General features: G+C 37.0%; 1 protein-coding gene across 1 annotated transcript in view; it reads left to right on the plus strand.

The window, feature by feature from the left end:
* DHX15 (DEAH-box helicase 15) overlaps nucleotides 1-21928 on the plus strand; it is a 50322-nt gene that overhangs the window by 22563 nt on the left and 5831 nt on the right. Inside the window, exons 6-13 of the mRNA XM_036382763.2 lie at nucleotides 109-276; nucleotides 4073-4159; nucleotides 6093-6242; nucleotides 6402-6510; nucleotides 7612-7803; nucleotides 10866-10988; nucleotides 13152-13342; nucleotides 20690-20859. Coding sequence (XP_036238656.1) covers nucleotides 109-276; nucleotides 4073-4159; nucleotides 6093-6242; nucleotides 6402-6510; nucleotides 7612-7803; nucleotides 10866-10988; nucleotides 13152-13342; nucleotides 20690-20859 — 1190 coding nt within the window. The remainder of the gene's footprint in view (nucleotides 1-108; nucleotides 277-4072; nucleotides 4160-6092; nucleotides 6243-6401; nucleotides 6511-7611; nucleotides 7804-10865; nucleotides 10989-13151; nucleotides 13343-20689; nucleotides 20860-21928) is intronic.

Genomic DNA, 21928 nt, shown 5'->3' on the forward strand with positions numbered 1-21928 from the left:
TATTGTGATTGTTCTTCAGGGTGTATACTTAATCTGATTGTCATAGGCGCTCTAAATATGCTTCCTCTTCCATGGAGTTCTCTTCTAACCAGTATTTTTGTTTTGCAGGAGATTGATGAAGCCTGCAAGAGGATAAAACGTGAAATTGATGACTTAGGTCCTGAAGTTGGTGACATAAAAATCATTCCATTGTATTCTACCCTTCCTCCACAGCAACAGCAAAGAATATTTGAACCTCCCCCACCGAAAAAACAAAATGGAGCAATAGGAAGAAAGGTAAATATTAAGCTGTGTTAGTATTCTGTTCTCTAAGTAGCTACTCATAGTTGCATGGGTCATGAAATATGCCTTTCAGCTCCTTTAAATATATTTCTACAGCAACGAGTACAAGGGTATTTTTAATGAAGCCTTAAAAATCCAGTATTTTATCACATTACAGTTTTTAGGTAACTTGAAATTTGTCTCTCCGTACAGATCAAAGTTCTGTCATCCATCTGTATAGGGCCAGGATATTGTGCTAACAGTTTGATTTGACTGAATAGAAATGGCATTCATTTAAGTTTCTTATGTGAAATATGACTTATGTGGAGGATGGGATTTTTTCCATAAGTAATTATTTTTAGATGTGCTTTTTTCTCCTTCCTTTTTTTTGAGACAATTTGGGCTGTCTCTTACGGGTAGATTGTCAGGCAGGTTTTATCTGTTTCTTAAGGTTTATGACAAGGTGCAAGTTAAAACAAGTATGTTGAAGTTCAAGGTTTGTATTTTGGATAGTAATAAATGAGGAATTAAGGTTCTTTCATTAGGCAAAATGGATTGAGAAACTGAAAAACTCTAATGTCAATGCTCCAGTAATCCACAGTAGAAGCTATGTGTTTTTTTAGAAAGGAGTCATATTAAAGCTTCCTAAAACTAAACTCCTGCTCTGCAGAACTGGCAGTCACAAAGCTAAGATTTTGAAGGTCAAAGCTGAATCATACTATGTGCTCTAGGCAGGGTTTGTTCCTTGATTATTTTTGTTTTTTGTGCAGTACAATGCATGTATAATACTAGTGACAACTTTCTAGTGTTCTGGAAGAATAAATCAGTTATTCAATTTAGTGAAATTATCTTCCCCTTCCTGCAGAAGTAGATTGCAGAAAGCATTCAGTCTCAAATCATGAAACTAATGCTGCAACAAAATTGTATTTGCAAATGACTTAAATGAATGGAATTGCTTTTAAATAATAAGTGATAGCTGTGTATTTAATTAAATTTTCACTCATGTTTAAAACTATGCCCTTCAGAATAGGCAGGTTTTGGTTTTCTGCATAAGAGGATAACAAGTGCAGAGTGTAGTTTTTGTTACATTGAAATGACAGAGCCAGTACCAGTCTCTGAGAGGAGGACACTCTTGGTGTAGCAGCTGTTTTACTACAAGAAAAGTTGTTATTCCCAAAAGATGCCTGCTATAGGGAAAAGCAGGCACAGCATGTGGGCAACAGACTTAGACCTATGATGTTAGTTTTCATGTTTGGCTGAAATATTCTGGCTCCCACATTTTACTTTTTATCCCCATAACAAATCTAACTACGAGTGAAAGTGCATCTGTGTTGTAATTTTTTTTAATGTTGGTTTAGTTTTAGTTAGTCTTAGTGATCAAGGTTTGTAAAGTGAAACTGTAAAGTGGTACTGTGCCTGTCTATTTAAGAAAATGTCTGTTTTCATCCTGTCCTTTGTGGGAGTTGAACTTAGATTTTAGCACTGCTGAGGAGGGAGCTAGTAGCTGATCTGAATCCTTTCAAAGGCTCTAATGGTCATACAAGTGTAAGTGAAGTGCTTGCAGTAACTGTCTAACTATCTCCTGAGCTTTAACTTCATGGAGTGAGAGACGCTGGAAGCAATCTGGCATTTTGCTGTAGTAGTGGTGGTAACAGCTGGTAGTGATGCACCTTGACAACTTTGCACATTTTTTTCCTCTTTGAGCTAAGAAAGCAGCTGTTATTGTGAGAAGGTTTAAGATTACAGACAAATATTCTGATTAATTACTAAGAATGTTTTTTTAATTGAGAAAGACAAAGATGACTTAACATTTCTATTGTCCTATGTTAAAGGCTCCTTGTCATCCTATCCCTTCTTGTCAACCTGCATTCTAGTTTCTGTTTCAGCAGCCTTAAGCATTGCTAGTTAATACATATGCAGTACAGATATGTTTTTAGATGTAGATACTATGTATGTTTTAATATTCAAAATAAAGTTTTCAAATTAATCTCAGAAACTGCAAAACTATACCGAAGGTTAATTATAAATCATTATTTTATGTAGTTAAGTGCTAATTTCAATTGTTTGATGTTCAAATAGCTTTGTACTTTGATTTAGACTTGAAAGATATTATTTCTTCAGCCTTTTTTAAAGTTTCTTCTTTTTTTACAGTCATTGTCATTTTTTAAGCAATGTGACATTAACAAATGATACATGTATGTGCAATAGAATCCACTGTATAAATAGCTTTTTTCCTTCTACCTTAGAAAAATTCTGTATAGATTGAGTGAATTCAGGTACAAATTAAATTGTTGTACCACTGTGGACTAAGCACGCTAACTGTATTTAGTTTCTGATATTGAAGTGTCCTAATAGAAATCAATGGTTAAAAGCAGGATAAAAACCTTTTGTCTCTGCTCAAAAATCTGGGTGTGGATGGTTCTGTACATTAGCAGAAACAGAAAAACACAAAACTTAAATGAGGTATACTCTATAGCAGCAAGCTAAATGTGGATTGACTAGAGTTCTAATGTGAGGGTATGAGTTTAATTTGTATATTAAATGCCTTACAAATTCCTAATGAAGATGTATTGAGATTTTTGCACTGACTTGCACTGATATTTGTAGCTGTTATCTCCTGACTAATTTGTGCAGGTCACCTGTGAATGATGTGCACATTATTTTCTGTTTGTTTGAGGAATTCTAAGTAGCACGTCATTTTAGGGTGAAACACTGTAATTCCAAAATAATTGTCAGTGTTTTTCCTAAAATACTGCTTTCAATATATTGTAGTATTTGGGCAAGCTTAGACCTTAAGAAGAGGCAAGCTGAGTGTGATAAGTAGCTGACTTGGCAAAGTGATCAGCAAGCAGGAAGGGAAATCAGCAGTCACTGGCCTCATTGTAATTCTGAACTAAGTATTAGGGGTCTCTCCAGTTCTAATTGATAAACTGAAAGCACTAATGACAGAATGCTCTGAGTTAGGGAGTGAAGGGTGAGCACTTAAGATGAAGTCCTGAGCAGGTTTTGGATCTTTTCTGAGATAATAGCATGTAATAACCTGATTGTGTGGTCACTGTTGGGATGAGAGCTAATGGTATCCGCAGCTTGTTACACTGCATCTCTGGACATAAAAGTTTAAATGATGGCAAATCAAGCCTTGGAACTCTGGTAGTCACCTTTGCTTTAATTTTTGCATGTGACTTAACCTTCTGAAAGGCTAAGAATGTAACATTAAAGATTTGTAAAGGTGTTTGACTATCTGGTGATAGAAAAAGACAGTAGAAATTAAATACATATTTTCACAATTGTAGCTGGAATGTGTTGGTAACAGCTTTATTTCAAACCAAATTAAAAAAATCCTGTTCTGGTTATAACATTCAATTTAATATTATTTAACCAGTTTACCGTGTTCAGGCTTTCAGAAAAAGGTAAAAAGCTAGAATTACTTCTTGATGTTAAAGAGTTCCAGTATAACTTGCTGTTTTGTACTAGCAATATGTGAAAAAAAATTGAGTAGTGGTTTCACAGGTTAAATTTTTGTTCTTCTTTTTCTCAACTAACATTTGTTATGTTAAATATACTCATAGGGGAGCAAAAAACAGTGGATGAAAACTGCTTTCTTTTCACTAGAAGTTCCTCTGGTTGATTTCAGATCACCCTGTGAAAGTGTTGGAGAGGAGCTCTGGTAGTGATTGATTAAGTGATGGAAAGTTTACTGAAAGTTACTTGTGCAGAGACAGAATTGGAGCCCTTCATCTTTAGGATGAAGTAGTTTCATTTAGTCGTTTGGGGTTTTGTTGTTTTGTTTTGTTGGTTTTTTTTTTGACAGGTTGTGGTGTCCACTAACATTGCTGAGACATCATTGACAATAGATGGCGTGGTGTTTGTGATTGATCCTGGCTTTGCAAAACAGAAGGTAAGTACCATTTTTTTTCTCTTTATAGTAGGAAAGGTGATGGAATCTGGTTTGCTCAGGCTTCTCTTCTCTTTGCAAACACTTGACAGACCTTTTTACAGTTGAAATCTTGAATTTGGTTGGTTTGGATTTTTTTTTTTTTAACTTAAAATTTTTACGGCTTGCACTTAGTCTGCGAACCTTAGCTAGAATAATTTTTTGAAAAAAAAGAAAGAAATGTGAGAATTTGGTGTTTGACTTGGAATATAGTTTTTTCTAGATACTTTAGGAAGGGCAGTTTTGTACTGTTAGTCTATGCTTGAAGATGCTCAAGTAAAACAAATTGTATGAAAGTAAATAAAAGTGGTTCTAGAAGCCTTCTCTTTTAAGTCACTGTAGAAAACTCCAGCACTAAAATGAGAAGAAATGATCCCTGCTGTTTCATGTCAGTATTTATCATGTACTGTTGCAGCCCTGAAGATTGTAATCAAGCTTGTATTGTGGTTCTTGGAACTTCGTAGTTTAGAGGAACTGAAGTAGCTTTCCTACAGTCAACCCAGTAACTACATAAAATAAAATATGAATGTCACTGGCTTCATTTGTTTTTTTCACTAAATGTAGCTTTCTTTATAACTTGGTTTCTTAGTCTTTTCCTTTAATAGTAGTACACATTTTCAGCCTTTTTAACTTTTGCAAAATGAGACAAACACACAGCAGAACATGAGTACAGCCAGTGTATTTTTATGCACAAATTTCAATCACTATTAAGGCTGAACTTTTTTCACAAATAGTTCTTTTTGCATTCTTCCAGTATAAGAACTAAGGTTTCTGTACATATTTTATACTGAATCATACCAGAAAGGTCTTAAAACATGGGCTGAAAATGTCTTCAGCTGACACTGCTTTTTGACTACTGCCTTTGTTTTCAGTGTATTCCTTTCCATGAGCCCTGTTGAGTTGACAGTGCTGCTGTTTAGATATGACTGCAGTGGAAGTTTTACAGTAAATACCAGCAGATATGTTGTACTGTCATAGTCTGCATGTACCCTTGAAATACAGTTTTGTCATCAGTCTGATCTTTACAGTTGCATGAAACCTTAATGTTAGATTTCTCTGATCTTGAGTATGATTATTCAACTTTGTAGCCTTGAGAGGCTACCTAGAACAGAGGCTAGGCAGAGTTAAAGGAATAAAGTAGGTATTTATTAAAAGGCCTTCAAAGGATACACCTTGGGCAGTACAAGAGCCTGGCTGTGCCTCCACCCAAGATGGATGCCTGGTCTGAGTTTTCACACTTTTGTAAGTTTTGGTCGATTTACATATTGGGGTTAGTTGTCCAATTACATGTTCAGGTTATGAAGTCCCATCCTCCCAAATTGCTTTCTTCAGTTCGTCATTGTTTACGCTTTTTGGGCCTGAAGCTGTAACGGTGTAATGGTGTCCTTGGTTCTCAGGCTGGAAAAGGATTGTTTTGCCTAACTAAACTGTGAAGAGAACTTGCTAACACTTTATATGAAGTTCAGAGTTATATACTAATGCAGTACAGAATCTGGAAAATATGAAAGCTAAAACTTAAGACATCAGTAGTTATATCAAGACAACATTTTTATGGGATTTTTTAAGCACCATGAGTGCTTAGCACTCTGTAGAACAAATTGGACACATTCCATTTGCCATGAAAATCCTATCTAAAAATACATTTAAGAACAGGGAGCCTGGCAGGAGTTGCTGTTAACAGATGAATAAAAAATGCTGTTCTCTAGGCAGTTGTATCTGAAGCTCTCCACAGTCTTTTGTAGCCAGTTTTTTTTTTTTTTTTTCATTTTCAGATACATACAACTTGTGCAGAAGCTGTGTTTAAAAATAAGTTTAAAGCAGTTTGGGTAGTTGTCCTATCCATGAACATTGTTTATTCTTTAACCTTCTGTCCTGCTCTGCCTCCACTTTGAAATAGGTGTACAATCCTCGGATCAGAGTGGAGTCTCTGTTGGTGACTGCCATCAGTAAAGCGTCTGCCCAGCAGCGAGCTGGCCGTGCTGGTCGTACTCGACCAGGCAAGTGCTTCAGGCTTTATACAGAGAAAGCCTACAAAACTGAAATGCAGGTAAGATGTGGTTTTTACATTGTGTTTATAAGGATGTCTGATTCAGGTTTTTGAGTGTTGTGGTTTTAAACAAAACGAGAATTTGAATACTTATATAGTATAAAGTGTCTGAAGAAGTGTTACAAATTTTCTTTTTTTCTTCCCCCCTCACCCCCCCAGGACAACACATACCCTGAAATTTTGAGGTCTAACTTAGGATCTGTAGTATTACAGCTCAAGAAGCTTGGTATAGATGATTTGGTGCACTTTGATTTTATGGATCCTCCAGGTATCTCTTTCCATCTTTACAATCTTTGTTTTTATGACTACTTTATATAATGACAACATGGAATAAATTTTCTCATTGTTTTTTTCTGTTTTTTTAAATTGTAATCTGTAAGGAATTGTCATTTGTTTATCCTGAAATTTAGTGCTCTGTGTCACATCCAAGCAAGCTTTTTCTCTCTGTGTAAGAGGTTTTAGTGGAACCAAGGAAGCTACTGAAAGCCCCTTGCCTTCAGAGAATAAGAGCAAATTCTTGGCATTACAAAGTCTGTTACTTGAGGTTTTTATTTATCACCTTGATTGCACATTCTAATTGTGCAATCAGGTAACAACTGTTTGTAAATAAAATGGGGTGGTGTTTTTAAAGCTCAATACATGGTTTGGTTATAACTAGTTTTTATGTATCTTTCTTCTAAGTTTTAAATGTTCATATATGCTTCAGAAATAATTGGGTGGTATTGCTAATCAGAAAAGTAAATCTGTCATATATAAATAGGTGAATTAGTTGTTTTTTCCCCTTAAATAAAAATCTGACCTAGTATGTAAGTTTTAAAATAGTTCTACAGAACAGTTAAAGTCTTTGTTCTGTGTAACATGTATGACAGCTTAGCAGAAAGACTTTTGGATTTCATTTTATTTTTCTTTGTGGTTACTACTGGCTGTGTGAGGAATGCAAGATAAAGAGAACATTCTTAGTGGCTTTCTGAAAGGCTGTAGGTATCTAGGGTTAACGGCTGAAATTTTGGGACTATTGATTTATTTAGTATGGAACAAGGGAAAAAGTATCTGCAGGAAGAAGTGATATTACTGGTACTGAATATTTCACAATGCCACTGCTGTCTGAATTTTGAAGAGCAGTAATCTTCAAATATTCAAAGCTTGTGATTAATTTTAAAGCTTTTCTAAGTGTTCCCTCCCTGCCGCCCCCATTCATTCATGCTTGGGCGTGTATTGCTGGATTTGGCAACAGTTTTGCATTTGGACGCTAGTGAATGGAAAACCAAAAAAAAAAAAAAGATACCTAGTAACAGTCTGTGCTTCCTTGGTTTTTGCTGATTCAGAGCATTTGGGTAATATGCGAATTTACATATTTTTTTTCTTTCAGCTCCTGAAACTCTGATGAGAGCCTTAGAGCTTTTAAATTATCTGGCTGCTTTAAATGATGATGGAGACTTGACTGAGTTGGGATCCATGATGGCTGAATTTCCATTGGATCCACAGCTGGCTAAAATGGTTATTGCAAGCTGTGACTACAACTGTTCTAATGAGGTCCTATCTATTACTGCCATGTTGTCAGGTAATAGCAGGAAAAGAGAAACTAAACAAATTGCAGATGGTCAGTTTGGGGAAAATTTAATTTTCCCACATCAGAAAAATAACATAAATACATTCTTAATAAAATTAGATTTGCTTTTTAAAACTGCATATATGGGTTCAGTTATTATGGATTTATGTAGAGACCTTGAAGCTAGTGAGTAGTAATGTTGAAAACTACTGCATAAAATGATCTAAGTGTTTGCTCCTAACATCAGTAAAAAATCTATATATATGATTAGTTGGGGATGGGAAACCAGGCTAGTGGAAGAGAAATTTCCATTTAGGTTCATAGTCAGGCCCAGCAATGTCATCTCGACCACTACTTGTTCAGGCAGTAAAATCTCTTTCGTACTGTGCATTCTTCTGCACTTTGATAAATCAGTCTTCCCAAAGGGATTAGAGTATAATTTCTGTTAAATCATAAGCTTGTACATGATACATTTTTCAGTTACTAAATGGCAAAACTGGAGAACAGTCAGTACTTTGAAAGGGAAAAAAGAAACTTGGAAGGAAGCTGTGTCTTTATAAGAATTAACTGAGGTGTACAGTTGTACTTTGCTGCTGCTACATGAATAGCTCTGTGTCGGAGCAGAGCTGCTTGCTGAGAGAGCTTAATAAGAGGAAAATGTTACCAAGCAAACCCTGTATTTAATTTCCCCATTGTGTAGAAGTGACTTTGTTTTATGACTAGAGGTCATAGGACAAGCAGCAAGTTTTAATCTGTTATGAAAATGGGGGTGCTCAGGTTCATAAGAACACTTTTATCTTTGGGATGTGATAACTTACCGGGCTCTCCACAGTGCAGGTGTATTGCTGACATGCTTTAATTGGTTGGGTAGGAAAAAAAAAAAGTTTTGACTAAGTGTAAAATCTGTTGCTTCAGTTTAGTTTTATAGTATATTTATATGAACATTTTTAAGAACAAGTTAAAATGTTTGTTTCAGAGTTATGATTGTTCAGACTCAGAGCAGATGGGCAGGGCAGAATCATAATATTTTTCTTTAATTGGTAAATAAATGGTAGCCTTAATTGCGGAGGTGGTGGTAGGTTGGTGCCTGTCTTTCTCTTCTCTTCCCCCTTCTCCACCCAGTATCTACTATAGAACAAGTCAGTTTAGTATTTTTGTCTGTGGCCTTCAATTGATTTGCCTTACTGCTTTTCCAATTTACCTTTCCCCAGGCCACGATATCTTCTTTGGTTTAAACCATAATTAACATAATGATAAATAAGTTTTGGGGGAAAAAATGAAAAATGGATTGAAGCTCGTTAATGTATGGGTCATAACTAAAACATTACTCTTAAAAAAACCCATAGTCCTGGTCTTTGTGAGGGCTGTTTCCCAAAGTAAGCACTTTAAACCAGCAGCATAAATAGAGAGTGTATTTTGGTGCATTAAGTGCACATAAAGATTGTCAGGTTGTTGATCGGAATCCATGTATTTCGTTTGGACTGAATGGGAAACTAGGTGACAGAAAAGAGGAAAAATTAAAAATGGGCAGATTAAATGATTATACTACATTTTATAAGAGCCATGGTGTCATGCTGTGGCATGGAAAGTACTATTACTTTTCAAAAGACTGATTTAAGACAGTGATAGAATAATCTGGATTTTGCTTTTAATAGTATGAATTAGAAATTAAAATACTCTTGATGTTATCTCTTTTTTTCAAATGCAGGACCCATTATACAGGGTGTTTATTTCATGCCTGCATTTCCATTTTCTTTAATGCATTGGTCTTTGTTGATTTGTTACCATGATTCACTGTTACAGTGTGAATTTTTTTACTCGAGTTGCATCTCTGGTATTCAGCTCACAATAGCTCATGCTTTGGGGCTTCTATGCAAATTTAAGACTAAAGAAAAACTACATAACACTGCATAAAAAAGCCCTCATTTGATAGGGATATGTCATATGCAGAGGTGTTCTCATGTAATTGCAGGGCTTCAGTTAATGAGAAAACTAATGTAGTCCCAAGCAGCTGGAAAACGATAAAAGATTTTTAGTATTTAATCATTAATGTTATTGAAATTTAACCTCTTAAAAATTACACTTACTTAAAACCAAACTGATTTATTTTCTGGTGTGGAGCTCTATAAAGTATATTACAAAATGGGTAAGGTTGGAAGGAATCACAGTGGGTGACCTGGTGCAACCTCCCTGCTCCAGCAGATGTCTTTATAACTACTTTCAAGATCTTGTGGATTGATATCAATCTTAGAGCTTAGTAGAATGTTGACAGACCATGAATTAAGTAGGCTGCAATACTATTTGTGGTCTTTGCTAGTTTGTGGCTGGAAAAGAGATGGTAACACATGATTTTTGGATGGAAGTGAGAACAGTCAGATGTATGTAAGAGAATATTAATGATAAAGTTCATGTTGCATTTTTTGATCTATATTTTTTATTTGAAGTAGTGCCAAAGGACGGTTTAACCTTCCACCACTACCGCTACCATCACAGCCTTTAGACTTATTAATACCTTCATTATTCACATGTTTCTGTATACCAGTGCTGATAGCAATACCATGTGGGAAGAGACTTGACTGGTGTGTTCTGTCTAGTAACAGACTTGGGATAATCAAACCTCAAGTTGGTTTAGACTGTGCTAGTACACTACAGTTTCAGAAATATTTACATTGTAGGGGCTTTCTGAAAAAGCAGATTTGTAATTAAAGTATTTAATTCCATGGGGTACTAGCTCCTGGTAGAGCTATCAGCACTGGATTTGAACTAAGATTTGTTTAGCCTTCCAGTCTGTGTAGGTAACCTTGATGGCCTTCAGACTAGAGATTTTGATGCATACATATAATTCTATTTAAATAATCAGGTACTCTGTAGCTTTGAAACCCTCTTGTCTTACAGATGTGGTTAGGTGTTGATGTACCAAATCAAGGTAGTAAACAGTCCAAGATGCAGTTGGAGGCCATCCTGCCCTGCCCTATGCTCTGTGCACTGACCTAGCTAGGCCTTGTTCCTCTATCTGTGAATGCGTGACTCATCGATATGGGCGTTTGTGTTGGGCCCATACCAACCTTGTTTAGTCCCACAGTGTTTTGTTCGCCCCACGGAAGCAAAGAAAGCAGCAGATGAAGCCAAGATGAGGTTTGCCCACATAGATGGAGATCATTTGACGTTGCTGAATGTCTACCATGCTTTCAAGCAAAGTAAGTCTGTGTCTGTTTTAGTAAACTTATTTATGCTTTGTGCTGCCAGCTTCCATTTCTGGGTTCCAAGGACACTTGAAGGGCTTGGTTTTTGTTATTTAAGTGCTACTTTCCTTTGGGGGTTAAACAAAACAAAAAAACTACCCAAGCAATCTTGTAATAAACTGATGAGCATGCAGACAAGCCAGGCTTTTAAATCAATGCTCGGTAACCTTGGACAGAAGGAAGCAAATGTTCCTGTAATTAAGAAATATTGGAAGTTTATTTAACATTAATTATAAAAAATAGGCATAATTGCTTAGTGATTTTTTTTCAGGGAGAGCAGTGCAGAAAAAAACATGAATTTGGAGAAGGATATGGCCTTAGAACAAAAAACCTTTTTAATTCTGATTTCTTAATGTAGTTAGGAATTCTGTAATAAGGCTTTGGAATAGATTGAGAGGCAAAGGCATGATGCATCAACAAGAAGTAACATAGAACTGTATGATACATATGTTTCAATTATGTAATTTCTGTGGATGGAATTTAGAGAAAATATATGATCCTCTTCAACATAGCCAAAGTGTATTTTAGCAGCTTAAAGAAGATAAGAATGAAGAGATTAAGCTAGTTCTCTTCAACAATGAGCAAGTGACCCACTTTTTAAACTGACTTATATTGGTGGCAAATAAAAAGATGGCTATAAACTGCCAGCCATGTGCACTTAGGTGCTCCAGTTATACTTTCCTGTTAGCAAACAAAAAACAAGCAGTCTTTTTACCCTGAGTAAAAAGAAATGCAGCTTAATGCCCCTTCCTGTTACAGGTTCGAATTAGAAATTCTGTATTGAAACCTTCTAACACTGTCATTATATGACAATCTAAAAGAAGTGCAAAAGTCAACAAATACATTCAGTTTACAATACAAACAACAGCTGAGAAAGTTTTATGATACATCTGTAAATAAAAACGTGTGTTGCTTTTTTTTTCCTGTTAGCTTTTTCATTAATAGGATGCAGAATATCTGGCAGACAATTTGTGCATGTTTCTGGAAACCACTGCTTTAATACTCAGGTTACTGAGGGATGCATCTATTTCAGGAATCATCTTGTAAAATTGTGAATGGTCTTCTGGAATCAAAAGACAAAATGCTTCTACTGTTTGTATATAGAACAATATAAAACATTTATGGGTTATCCATGATGCATAGTTCAGTTGGCTCAGCAAGTAGTATGCGATGGTACTGTACAGTAGAATCATAACTGTTCAACAGCTTTATTCATACTTCATTTAAAATATATTCTGTAAGGTAAAGTGCAAGAAAGCACTTGGACTTACCTTGACTTCCATAACCTTCATTCTTTTCAGTGCAAATTAAGAAGAGTCTCTTCTTTCCAAGAGTTACCTTAAGTTTTAATTCTTAAGACTGGCTTTGTTGGATTATTAAACTGACAAAGATTAGAAGAGCATTACTTGAAAAGTCAGAGAATAGCTTGGGAGAACTAGGTTTTTTGATGTGAAACATGCAGGTATTGATGCTGGCAGAATGGCTGAGGCTTGCTGTTTCATCAGATTTCTCAGAGCTACCAGCAGTAGGAACAGAGCTAACAGCAGTTGGAGTACAGAGTTCGCTTACAGTGGCTGTATTTTACCAGTCACATTTACTGAAACTACTGTGAGGTGTGTCACACTTTGAGAACAGACTGTATAGCTCTTAGCTTTTGAATGTTTAATTGAAGTAGAGTTTCATTTCTCAGATACAGCGTAGTTATGTACAGTTATCTTGTATGTTCATTGCATGCTGCAGTTAAAGGCTGTGCAGTGTCCTGACATGTTACGTTTTACACTTCAAGTTTGGAAGATGGTTTTTCTAGTTGCAGGGTGGGATTTTTGAAGTGTCCAATATTTAGTGGTATGGTATTTCAGTAAAACATCAGTGATTGTATTTATGTTATATTGGTGAGGGAGGGAAAACCCCTGCTTTTCTTCTGTCCTGACCACGTGCTTCCTGGATAGAAAAGTTTTGGCAAGTTACCTAGTGCAGGAAATCAACTGAATAAACCAAGAGCTGTTACCATTTATAAAAGTTTATGGATATTTTTTCTGGTTCATCTGGCTGATGAATTGGTTAGTTGCTATTTCATTTACTTGTTCTAATTTTGATTCATATTTTCTAATGTTGCAGATCATGAGTCGGTTCAGTGGTGTTACGACAACTTCATTAACTACAGGTCCCTGATGTCTGCAGACAATGTACGCCAGCAGCTGTCACGAATCATGGATAGATTTAATTTGCCTCGTAGAAGCACAGATTTTACCAGTCGAGACTATTACATCAACATAAGAAAGGCATTAGTTACTGGGTATTTCATGCAGGTATGTGTGTATTCTCATAGAGAAAGTAGTTCAGTGTTTATGTGGCTCATAATGTTAGTATTGTTGTTATAATTTGCTAAAGCTTAATAAATGTTGCTTAAATTGCATGTGGCTAGCTATGTTACTATGTAGTCTTTGTCAAGTTGCTAGGTGATGACTCAAGTAGCACATTCTTTAGTCAAATGCAAGAAAAATTGAAGGCAGTCTTATCAGTGTATCAAAATCTCCTTTCTGCTATGAGCATTCATGAAGTGACTACATAAAATATTTCAAAGTAACTTCAGAATATGTAGTTCTAAAGTTATTTGTAATCTGATACCAAAAGGGGAAGTAAAGTGATACGTAAATATGAAAACATGATACTTACAGAAAGATAGTATTTTCATTTGTATATTTTTCCATATTTATAGTTCAATTTTCAATTACATGAGTCAGATACTGGAGCACTTCTGTAATCTCAAGATGTATGCTGTTTGAAATGCCTTTGCCAATTGAGCCAGGATGCTATGAAAGCCAGTCTCCACTGCTGCCACCTGCATGCTTTGCATTTCAGGTTAAGCAATGCCCCAGTCTAGAATGCAGACTGCTTGGGTTTTTGTCTATTTTTTGTTTGGTTTTGGGGTTTTTTTGGTTCCCCCCCTAGTCCCATCTTGCTGTGTTTTTTCTCTTCAACATTCATCCTTAAGACTGCTAGAGTGTCTTTGCTGGCTCTTGCAGATACAAAGTGTGAATCTCCATGCTCATTGATTTTGGACTGTTGTGATAATGCTTTTCATAGCAAAAAAACATTTGACACGTCTCTGCAACATCTCTGCTAGAGCCTAAAACCTCACTTCTGGAGAGTACAATCTTGTTATCTTTAGGAGGCTGACCAGTGCCCATTGCATTTCCTGATTTTTCCCTTGGACTGCACTCTGGTGGTGTTCAAACACAAACACTGCCTGCTGGTCAGTGCTGTGCAGGTGAAGATGGCATGGGCCTGACAAGCACTGCACTTACACACCCCAGCTGGGGCACAGACTTGGGCACCCTGTCCTTAAACTGCCCTTGCCAAGTGTTGTCTCTGGGGCTCAGCCAGCCAGTCTGCAGCAAAAACATGTTCTGGGTTTTCAGAATACAGAAATATCAATGTCAGCAACTGCATTTCAGTGTAATGCAAATGCGAGATTAAGGCTGTTGGCTGCTTTTAAATAATTAAATGGTTCTAAAGCCTTAGTTGCTGTAACCTTTCAGGCAAGTAGGCTGTAACTGTGTTCAGTCCTTGAATTTGGGACATGTTTTCTGCATATTTCTTGGCAAATGCTTCAGAATACATTCCCACCTCCACATTTAATTCTGTAAATGTTTTGAAAGACAAAGAACACTTCTGCCCAGCATTCCATTTTGGGCCCCAGGCAGGTCTGAGTGTCACAGCTGCAGTTTTGTTTGGCAGTATACCCAATGCGTTCTTGCACTTAGTTGGACCTGTGGGGAGGCCATGTACTTGGAAGTCGGTGTGCTCTCTGTTTTATGTTACTTGGAGCAAAACTCTTCCTCTAATTGGTGTTTTCCTATTAGAAAACACCTATTCCCATGCATGGGGAGCTGCACCAGTGTTGGTGCAAGTCTCTGTGTTGTAGGATTTAAAGATCTGACTTAGTATTTTTGCTGTGAATACAGTAGTAAGTAGGCTCATGCAGATGAAAATTAAAGCAGATGAAAATCAAAGAAGTCTGCTTGGGCTTCTATGGTCAGTAGGTTCTTTACTGCCTCCCTCACACAAAATGCCTAGTAGAAGTTTTTGGGTGTGTCAGGATATAGGTATAGCTGACCTGTTGGAGCTGTTTGGAGTGGAAGCCATTTCAGCTGTTGCTCTTCTGCTTCCAAGTGTTGGTCTATTTTAGTTTGAGTTTCTTCAGCTCTTTAAACCTTCACGATAGTGTGGTATGTATTTGACCTTGGCTCTGAACTTTTTATGGTCAATTCCATGTTTCTTTAAGAAACCTTCAGTAGAAAAATTTTAAAAACTCAGATGTTATTTACCAGCAGCTGAAGTACTTACAGTTGTAGTCTGTATACACATTACACCCTCTCCAAGCTAATATTCCGGCTGTAGCATTTGGGGGCTCTTGTTCAGAAAACCTTAGTAATGAAATGCATACGTCATCCTTTGTCCTCTAAGTAGAGAACATGGTGGAATTCCAAGTGTGGGCACTTGTGAAATGTGTGCATGTACTCTAGATAGCTTCTGCATGTAAAGTACTGAGGTGTGTGGAGAACACATAGCAGAAGCTGGTTCTTCAAACTTTCTAAATTTAAAAAGGCAGTGTGAAGTAGAAAACGCAGTAGTAGCCATTGTCTCAAAATACTTCTCATTTGCTGCATGGTTTAGACTTTGGTAATTGCCTACTGTCCTAAAACCAGTCATAAAAATTCACTGTAGAATTTTCTGTACTAATCAAGATATGTAGTTTATGTCAGACAGTATAGGCTTGTACTGACTATTGTAATTGTACTGGTTATGTAGTCAGTACTAAGTACTGTATACCTGCCTTCAGTTGCATGTCAGAGACAGATAAATGTGGAATTTCTGCTGGTGATGAATCATCTCTTTACCTTCATATTTAAATGCAAATTTGAATTCCAGTAAATCTACCATAGACAAGCAAAGTGAATAGTAAAATAATTTAAAACTGTCAACAGTTCTGTATATAGTAAAACTTATGGAAAGATAGATATTGACAAGTTAAATGTCTTTTAAAATTTTTGTGCTGTGTCTCAGATTTCTTCTAGTTCTTATAATGCAAAACTTTTTAAAATAACTTTCTCTATCACACATCAGAATATGCAAAGGATATGTAAAATATAGCAAGGGTGGTCTTTGCAAAAAGAGAAGCACTGATTTCTCAATTACTTTGTTCCAAACATAGTCTGTCTTACAAAGGGAGAGGAATTGGCATATTGTACTGTGTAATATATTTATAATTTGGTAATAAATTTATGGAACTAGGTATAGATTATTTCTCCTACTTCTGTTAAGCATACTTTGTGGAAAAATCTAAATAGGATAAATACTGTAGCTTACTGTTAGGTGGGGATCAAAATAAGTCACAAGAATAGGTAACCCCTTAATGGAGGCTTATCTCTGATACCCATTCAAAACTAAGCTTAGAATCTTTAAATTGTTAATAGTAGCTGAAGTAACCATGGTTAAAACTAAGCAAAAAATAGTTATACCACAGAAAGTAAGATAAGGAAACGAATTGGAAAAGGCAAATGACTTCAGGATGGGTCATCTTCCTCTTAGTGATTTTGTTTTTTATCAGTTGACAAAAGCAACCTAGGTTTTTATCATTGTATTTTCAATCTAGTATTGAAGACAGAACAAGAACTGATAGTTGATAGTTTAAATCAGAATTTAAAGGTGGAAGCAAGTCCTGTGTTCTCAAATCAAAGAATAGGTTGGGTTGGAAGGGACTACAGTTGGATTATCTGGTCTAGCCTCCCTGCTCAAACAGTCTCATCCTAGAGAACATGGCACAGGATTGTGTTCAGAGAGTTCTGGAATATCTCCCAGAGATATTTGTTTATGAGAGAAACCACAAACTCTCTGGGCAGTCTCTTCCATTGCTCTGCTACTGCAGAGTAAAGAAGTTCTTCCTCATGTTCAAATGGAACTTCATTTCTGTTTGTTTCTTCTTGTCCTCTTGCTTGGCACCACAGAAGAGAGCCTGGCTCCTTCCTCCTGCCACCCTCTCTTCAGATACTGATTAGGCACTGATGGGGTCCCTCTTCTCGAGGCTGAACAGGCCCAGCTTCCTCAGCCTTTCCTTGTAACAGAGATGCTCCAGTCTTTCCATCTTTATAGCCCTTCTGTGGACTTGCTCCAGGAGTTCCATGTCTCTCTTGTATTGAGGAGCCCAGAACTGGACACAGCATTCCAGATGAGTTTCACTAGGGCTGAGTAGAGGGGCAGGGTCACCTCCCTCATGCTGCAGGCAGTGCTCTCCCTGATTCACCCCAGGATACCATTGGCCCTCTTGGCTAGAAAGATATACAGATCAAGCTTGGAATCTTTCTTGGGAGATGTGGCATAGTCAAACACAGGCTATATACATCATGGTCACTACAGAGGATAAATTACCAATACTGTACAGGAAGTTAGATGTCAGATGATTTGCCTTCTAATTAAAATCTCATTCCTGATGCTACTCAGTCTTTGGTGCTTATTTCTTGTATGGAATTATGTATATTTTGAAGTCTTTACATAATCAGGCTCCTACAATAATAGAATGTTAATAAAATAAACTTACAACACAAAGGTGGTCAGTGGTGCATTTAATAGTATTCATTTTGCTCTTTAGGAATGCAGAAGAGTGCTGTAAAACTTTTTAATAGATTCAGAAACACTCTTGCGTGTGCTCCAAGCAGAAATTTTGGAAATCCAGGCAACTGCCAAGGTTCCTTTGGTGCATGCTGGCATTGGTTTATCAGAAAGAACAAAGACCAATCATTTCTCTAAACTGTCTGTCAAGACTACCGAGTCACAATGTATAGCCTTAAATCTGAAAGGGCTGGAACTTGTAATACTGTACCTGCTTTTGACCTTCCAAGTGCATTTGGATTTAGTGTTAGTGTTTGATTGAAGACCCCTGACTTCACCCTCTAGGTTCCATGACATGATAGCTAAGAAATAAGCACAAGCATACTTAAAATTTCAGAGGAGGGTGTGTAATTCTTAACAAAACTGTGGTGAGAATTTGAAGTGAAACATTTTTTTCCTCTTGTGGCATGTGCCACTGTTTCTATTTAGGTTTGTCACGTTCATAGAAAGATTATAATTGTCTCTAAATCATCAGCCTTGTGGGCTTTTCAGGGGCTGCAGAGTAATCTCTTGCAGAGATACATGGGCTGGCTTGGCACTTACCCATTCTTTTAGAGTCATGTTCAAATAGCCTAATTCTTTGGGGATCTCAGGGTTCAGGTATGTTCTGTAGTCTCTTCCTTGCTACCAATTCTCATCAAAAATGAACCCATTTCCCTGACATACTCTGTATGATCCTGTGGTTTCTGTGGAAACTCATGCTCTTTATACTCTGACAAACATCACAGAATGAGGTGAAAAGGCCCTCTGGAGGACACCTGGTCCAACCACCCCTGTTCCTACAGGCACTGATGATGCTTGCAAGCCAGGCTTTCAGAGAAGCAATGGAAGCCTCCCATTTGTCCTTGTTTGCTTTCTTATGTCAACCTTGGTGCCTGCCTGAGCCCATTCTAAATTCTTTCAGCTCAGTGACCTCGCAGGCCACTTACAAAGTAGAAGCAAGATGGGCTCAGTCATCTGTGCTGGAACAGTGCAGGCCAGGAATGAGCAGGAAAATGCAGCAGCTGGCAGATCACTGTGGCTTGCTTTGGAGCCATAGCTTCACTGTGTATTTCCCCACAGAGTTGCCATCACTGACCCTGAAATTCTTTACCAAGGTGTGTGCCAGCAAGCACGCTCTGTAGAAACAGCTAAAGAGGATAAATACTGCAGCTCACTGTTACCTCAGGATTGATGCCAGTCACAATAGTATATATAACCACCTAAAGGTGGCTTGTCCCTGATATCAATGGTCTAAGGAAACATTTTCTTTGTAATTGGGGTTATTTTAATTCTTGTCCTTCCCTGGAAATTAAGAGCTAATTAAGAGATACATTTCTGTAGCATTTATTTTTCTTTGAGTATGCTTCAGAATTATGCAAAGTCAATAAGAAACATAACTCTACCATTACAAATGACATGTAAAAGAAAATTGTATTTGGGAAAGGTAGAGTATAAGACTTTACTTTTTTAATACATATGAGTGAGACTGAGGTGCCAAAGATAAATTGTATTGACTTTAACAGGACACTTTTCTAGAATAAAACCTAAATAACGCATTGTTCTGTCCTTTTCTAGAAAGAAATAGAACAGGTAAAATAGATACTTTTGTATGCTTGTGTACTTCTGATCTGAAAAATGAAATTGATTTTTAAACAGACCTTCCTTTGAAAAAAATTGTAATCCTACAGCAAGGTGTGCTGTGTTTGTGCTAGGCCTGTGACACATGAGTGTCTAGTCTGGTGTGCACCTATACTGATATTTAATGTTACAGATGTTTTATTGAGCTAAATAAAATTAGGCCTAAATCATTACAGTGTGCTGTTAATCTCCATTTAAAGGAATGTCTTCTGGTTTCCCAGACTTGAAATAAACTGTTACCTCTCAAATCTTGTGTGACAAAATTTGCAAACTATTGAAATATCTTGTTCTACTCCTAAAACATGTTCTGGATATTAATGTCATAACATTTTAAAGAGAAGTACACTCAAAGTAAGCAATTTCTTAGTAAAGAGATATTCTGACTTAAAACTTGAGGTAGCTATTGTTTTAGAAGGCCTGGGGTTTTAATCTAATAGGTGGAATTTGCTCTTGACTTGGCAAAAATAAAAGGTGAAATATACCTAGGAATTCAAGAAAACAAGGAAGTATACAGTCTGTTTTCCTTTAATAAGGAAAACAGCTAATGATCTTATTATAAATGTCTTTTTTGATGTCTTTCAGCCATTGCCCAACCTATTTAATCTTTTTACTCCGTGTGTGTGTGTATATTTACATAGTGAGAGGAGGTTATTTTCAACTACTGGTATCAAAGAGTTAATTTTAGTTACTTGTTCTGTTAGATTAGCTGTTGGTACAGAGGATATCATTGAAAGGATAACTGTCTGCTTTACCAAATCTTAATGAGCTGGGTATCGGAGCATCTTGGCAAGGCAGGCATTATTCCCTTTCATAGAGGAAGAAGCTTAGTCAGAGGGAGGTTAATTGATTTTCACCAAGGTCACAGCACAAGTGTGTCGCTGAACCTACATTTTCCAGCTCTGAAGCTCATGCTGTAGTGAGACCTCTTTCATAAAAGAATAATGTTGTGGCTTACTGGCCCTACAGTGGCTACTGCAAATGAAATGCTTGAAGCAGATGTCTTTTGTAGACCACAGTTGACTTTGTGTGATGTTGCAAACCTGTCCAGTATATATTCCCTTCCTTTGTGTTTTCATTGCTGCTGTTGCAATAATGATTATTCTCTTTGGGTGATAATTATTTTTGTATGTTGCTTGAATTGTGTATTAGAATATACACGTACCATGGTAGATAGCGAAAACATCTGGCATCTTGATTGTGTCTATAAAAAACCTTGAATACTTGAAGTGGTCAAGTAACGTGCCAAATTTAGATGAGGTTTGGAAGTTGGGTTTGTTTGTTTTGTATAAAACGCTTAACAATCAGCTTGAAATTGCTTCATTTAAAAATTGCCTGTGTTAATGGAAAAATGTCTTTTTATTTAGGTGGCACATTTGGAGCGAACAGGGCATTACTTAACAGTGAAAGATAACCAGGTGGTGCAGTTGCATCCCTCCACTGTTCTTGATCACAAACCAGAATGGGTGCTGTATAATGAGTTTGTCCTTACAACGAAGAATTACATCCGGACATGTACAGACATCAAGCCAGAATGGTAAGCCAAAGTATTGCAACAATTATGATCTACTGTAGAGTTCTTGGGGTGTTTTTTTTTTTCCCTTTTTTTAAGTTGAGGTAATTCTTTTCACTTTTCCTGAAGCTAGTTTTACAGAAATGGTTTGAGGAACGGCAATGGTATGGACTGAGACTTTGTAGATGACTGAAGCTTTTCTTTATGGGTACTTGTGCCTTTTCATTGGTTTTGTGTTAGACCTCTGATGCCTGGACTCTGTGTACAGTGCACAGCTTGACTTAGAACTAGTTACTTTAGTAAGCCTGGAGCTGCCTGGAGTTGTGAGGTTTGGGGGTATGTCCTAGCACCCACTTGCATACCTGAGTTAGTTAAGAGATAACTCAGTATCAGTGCTTCTGTTCTCAAGATCTAAGACTTCTTCTGTCTGATTTTTTCAGAAGGCTCTGAACAGTACTTCATGCTTTCTTAAAATTCTAAGGAAAGAGATGATAATAGTGATACAGCTTCCCATGTTATGATACTTATTCATCAGCTAAATATATCAAGGAAATCAGAAGCCTGAATCTCTGCACACAAGCAGAGATCTGAAGCATCTTGCCTGTCTTTAAGGTTGTACTTTTTTTACCAGGTTGTAGTAAGCTTTGGGGACACGGGAAGTTCTTCAGTTGCTGTAATTTTACTGTTGTACAGGAAGAGTTTAAAGATTCATAAGCTGGAAAACACAACGTATATATTTACATTGTCTGTAGTATCTTAGTGGAAAATGTGTTTGAGTCCCTGCTTAGAAATCTTGGTTCAACAAATACTAAGCTAAAGCAGGATCCTGTGGCCTTGGTTGTACTTCTAAGTTTAAAACAGCTAAGACAGAGCTGCACTCTGACACAAGTGGTTGTTTGTGTACACTTCTGTGGCTGAGGGACTCTGACAGTAAGCAGAGGCTCTGGCTGTGTGGGTTGCCATGGCAGGTACTGAAGCAGCAGCAAGAGTCTGTAAGGGGCACATGGCCAGACAGGAGCATCTCGTGAGACTCATGTGCATGCTTTTTGCTTTGAACTTGGACACTTGCTCAGGGTGGCACTGCCATTTTAAA

The sequence above is a fragment of the Molothrus ater genome, chromosome 4, assembly GCF_012460135.2.
Source record: "Molothrus ater isolate BHLD 08-10-18 breed brown headed cowbird chromosome 4, BPBGC_Mater_1.1, whole genome shotgun sequence".
In the NCBI taxonomy this organism is placed as follows: domain Eukaryota; kingdom Metazoa; phylum Chordata; class Aves; order Passeriformes; family Icteridae; genus Molothrus; species Molothrus ater.